Source organism: Phytophthora infestans, genomic scaffold (assembly GCF_000142945.1).
Source record: "Phytophthora infestans T30-4 supercont1.125 genomic scaffold, whole genome shotgun sequence".
In the NCBI taxonomy this organism is placed as follows: domain Eukaryota; phylum Oomycota; class Peronosporomycetes; order Peronosporales; family Peronosporaceae; genus Phytophthora; species Phytophthora infestans.
The window spans coordinates 180,023-184,656 of NW_003303634.1; the positions used below are offsets into that span (position 1 = coordinate 180,023).

Genomic DNA, 4,634 nt, shown 5'->3' on the forward strand with positions numbered 1-4,634 from the left:
CATTCCTGGACAAGCGCGACATCATCACGGCATGTCCTCTTCTTCAGGGATCTAATATTCACTAGTCCTGAAGGCCCGTGTGCTTTCAGTGTTTTCTAAAGACCGGCGCAGGTATCGAATTTTTAAGGCTCCAAGCTCCATATAAGGGGGGGGGTCCACGCTCACGCTGAACAGTTTGGCAGTCGTGATGCAGCAATTGCCATAATGGAGATTGTATCCTTGTCACGGTACAGCTCTGGAAAGTGATTCCTCCGAATAGTGCTGAAAAGAGCCCGACGATATCACTCACTACAAAGAGAATTGTCTGTACAGAACGTGTTCCGCGTACTTCTCCGTATGAAGAGCTGATACCGTGGCTTACGGTACAACGAACAGCACCGTTTACTAGGGTTACAGCTCTAAAATTGCTTATGGTGCGAGCACAAGTATTTGAAACGGAAATCAACGGATATCAACATAATAATAAAGAAGTAAGGGTATAGGACCGTCACTTCACAGCTCCTTTCTGTTGCACCAGCCTTTCAGTGGTGGCATTTCTACTTTTGTTTTCTACTTTACAATCCACCAAGCATTTCCAGTCATGGTCTGACCTTCGTCATCGCACCCGCTATTTTCATTTTCAATTGAAGATATCGCCCCACGACTTTACCACGGGAAGAAACCATTCTATTAGCAAAAGATTTCTTCGAGCAGGCCAAGAGAACTGGGAGAAGCGTGGCCTCTTTGACACGATAAAATATCTTAGACAAGGCAGAGGCGATGAAAGTGGCGAAAAGGTTGATAAAAGATCCTACTCAGGCAAATAAGGTGTACAAGACGAGGGCTGCGAAAAAGTTCAATCTGAAAGATATTAAGGGCTAATAAAGTGTGGCGGACCCCCATGTCGAAGTGACAGCTTGACAATATCTACGACGGAAACGACTTTCACCTTTACCGGAGGTTATTGCGTCTCATTAGATATAAGGCGGTTGCTGCTCCGATGGGACGAGACTTGACCCATAAACTGGTTAGTGAATTTCTACTTTCTACAACAGAGTAAATGCAACGGAAGAATTGGGCGGTATTAATAGAATACCCAAGGAAAATATGCACCTAGCGCCAGTCAAATTACGTTCTCAAAAACAAAATCACGTCAAAATCGCCCTGCTCATACGTTTGTTGGCGTCTGACGCTATGACAACGTTTGCGCTTTCTGTGCGTCTGTGCGCACACGATTTCATTTTACCCCTGTCGAATTTTCAATACAAACCGCTGCTATTTTGGGGAGTTAGGTAGGCGCTAAACGCACGCAAAACACCACCGTGAAACACAAAATATATACCATACCGCGTTGACTGGCATCGCTGTAAAAGGATCTCAGCATGATCAACAGTTGATCAGCTACGCTCTAGAAACACGAAAACGACATAGGATGGCTAAATCAGTTTGAGCTCTCCTAGCACGCTATCGTCGCTCATTAAAAACTCCTCATATTACCCTACAGCTGCTTGCTTAAAGATTGTAGCGCCATCACCCCCGCGACCGGTAGGTGCATACACAAAAAAATACTACGATGCCAGGCGCAGTGGAGGTTCTGCGTGTCCAGCAACCGATCGTGGAATCTTAAACCATTAAATCGTTTTTTTGTTGATTGCGTCGTTCGCGTGAGGGCACTGCTGTGATATGTACTATTGTGTGATCTAATATGACTCCATTGCTGACATACATAACTAGTACACATTAAGGTGCTTGGCTAAACTAGCATCAATAGTAGGAAGCTTAGAAATCTGGCTTGGGCCAAAGCAACCACAGGTCGCTAAAGATCCCAAGCACCCATTAAAAATGCTAGGAGTAAAAAGTGTTCGTGAAAACCCTTGGTAAATATCAAAGTCTTCAAACTGCATACAGCTGCTGTGTTTCCCAGAGTTGAGAGCGACGCGATTATGACATGCCTCCCCAGTGTCAGAAGTAAGTACTCTACCCAAAAGTCACACACTAACTCGACTGAGTACGACCACAGGATTGTCAAACAAATTCTACGTGATTGTTCCAGAGGTGGTTACATCCCACTTGCCTACTCGTAGGAGGTTCAATATTTAAATCTCCCGTCCAATCAGTGCTGGCAGCGGAAAGATATGACGTCTTTACAACGGAGTTTAAACATCCATTGTCTTTTAAAGGAACAAACAGACGTACAGACAACGGTGAAATCCGTCCGGTGTATGAACATTATCCTACATATAAAAAAGTTATTACGCGTGACAGGAATACCCGCCCAGCTACTTGATTGGTTGAAAGTGGCAGTTTCAGCGAACACGAAGTACAAAAACGATTCCAAAATGTACAAAACCAATACAGGAATCAACGGTTGATTGTACAAAAACGCCCAAATACGGCATACGGATTGGCTGAAACTTTTTTATTAGTGGAAAACCCATGTACGGACTCGGGCGTGTTTCAAAGGTATGGCTCGTTGTCTGTATGTTCAAAAGGTACAGTGTACTTTTGGCTACCGTCAGCGACCGAATAGTGGACACTGTGTGCAGACGCAAGTAAAAAATCAGTATGGTTCTTCATGAGCAATATGCCGATTAGTGGACTGTCATGATAATCAATTCAAGTTAAGCCCGCACCCGTATTACCCGTAGGTGTCTGTAAAAAGAGTCCGGTGAAAAATGTTCAAACAAACAGACGTCTTAAACGCTCTTTAAACAAACGTCTCTACCGGCACTGGTCCAATTCCCCTCTGAGGCCTCGAGGGAACTTGTCATTTCGCAAACTGAGCTCTTTTACTGTACATGTAGCAAGCGTTCGTCGAAGAGCGCTAATCCGTGTAAAAAACGCTGCTTTTCGGCGGTATAGAAGGTAACCTTAAGCCTGTTGATTTAATCAGGATAGAAGCCAACTTTCACATATCTCGTTTCACTATTGCACGCATATGGGAGAGAGGTATCAGCTCAATAGGAGCCCGCGTTGCCGCTCGGGTAAAACCAAGGAATAGACCTCGAAAGCAAAAGAAAATCGAGCAAGCACAGCTCTGTGAGCGCTTAGAAGCAATCTTGCCATCCGCATCCAGCAGCAAAAAAAAACAGCACCAAGCAAAGCTTAAGCCCGAATAAAAAAGGCGGAGCGCAGCCCAAATTGTTTTGTGGGTGCTTATTTTTCTCACGGAAGTAGTTCTACATTAGAGCTTATTTGCTTTCGAGAGGGGTTAAAAAAACTAATAATGTGGCTACTTCGCTGCCTCCTCAATGACGTTTGAGAGCTTAGCCTTCATGTTCTTCAATTTGCCTTCTTGGCCGCCGCGATCAGTTTGCTTAGGTCTTTATCCGCCGGTCTCTTAAAGATTTTGCTATTAATAGTACAGTCGTGCACCTCCAATTCGGCACCGGTATCAGTCGATACCCTGCCAGATTGTATGATTACGCGAATCGGATGCGCAATTACCTTTGCCCATCACCACCCTAGCAATTAACCTCAACGGTTCTCCCCCCCTCGCCGACTCGGCGGCCGAGGGATGACACGCCGCATCGATCTGATTTTAAATTTTGGATCGGAGGTCTTCTTACAAACACACACTTTGATTTTTACCGCCAAAGACAATGGGACATCGCCCTTCCTCCTACATGTCCCACTAAAGCAGTCTTTGTGCGAGAAGCACAAGTCAGATCCTGCATGCTCTGGTCGCGATAGGCGTCCGGCGAGGCGGCAACTTCCGCGGATCGCTTAAGAATACTCTGGACGGTAGTGCGCTATACTGCTTGGGGGGTCTTAAAGCGCTCCGTTGCCCAACGAGCAAGTTCGGAGTGGGAAGCGCTGTTGCGCGCCCGCGATTCGCGCGTCTGACGCCAAGATTATGCAGAAGATTGGCGTAAATGTTGTACTGAATTAACAAATAAAAAATCAGTGTACTGGATTTGCGTTTGTTTTTTGCTTTACGTTGTGCGCATATGCTCTGGCACTGTTGATATGGTCCGCCCTGCCGAATTGGAGGTGCACGACTGTACTCTGGACGATGACTTTCACAAACTCGTCGCCCTGCCCGCCCCGGGCGACTTCTTGGCCTGCGACCCGAAGAGACCTTTTGGTATAAGTGTCTGATAAGAGCCCAGTCTCGTCGGGATTCGGGAGTTCTGCGGAAGCGCTGCTGCGAGTCACAATCGCGAAGGCTAGAGCCACGTAGAATGTACTGCGCATGACTTCAAAGAGGAATACGGCGGCACAGAAGAAAAATGAGAAATGCCTTATCCATTTTTTTCATTAATACGTATAGACTGAACCGGTGGACGATGTCCCTGCAACCCCCCAGTAATTATGATAGCATTGCTATCCAGAACTGGTAAGTTGAGATATTTTAAGTACATTTCCTGATGTGTGCAGAACACAGACCTCTATCCTTCGTTTGCTCTTTTGAGACATATGTTTCTTCAAGCCGTAAAACGTAGTCTTTTATCAGCAAATAAGTTTTAGAAAGGTCACTTACTGCATTATGAACGTACATCAGGTTGATGATCAGGGATGTGTAGAATCTAGGTACGCCCGTTCTGAAAGTACAAATCAGTCCATATTTGTAAAACCCGACCCCCTGGTTTACCAACTGGTTTATACTGTAGTACAAGCCAATATATTACCGAGCTCCCCGTCTGGTACGCCAG

General features: G+C 45.6%; 1 protein-coding gene across 1 annotated transcript; it reads right to left on the reverse strand.

Moving 5' to 3' along the window:
• Positions 1 to 3,882: 3,882 nt before the first annotated feature.
• On the reverse strand, positions 3,883 to 4,176 carry PITG_23185 (secreted RxLR effector peptide protein, putative; the record flags this gene model as incomplete). The annotated part of the gene is made up of 1 exon (XM_002895875.1): positions 3,883 to 4,176. The coding sequence occupies one exon, from the start codon at positions 4,174 to 4,176 to the stop codon at positions 3,883 to 3,885; it is 294 nt and encodes a 97-aa protein (XP_002895921.1).
• Positions 4,177 to 4,634: the final 458 nt, after the last annotated feature.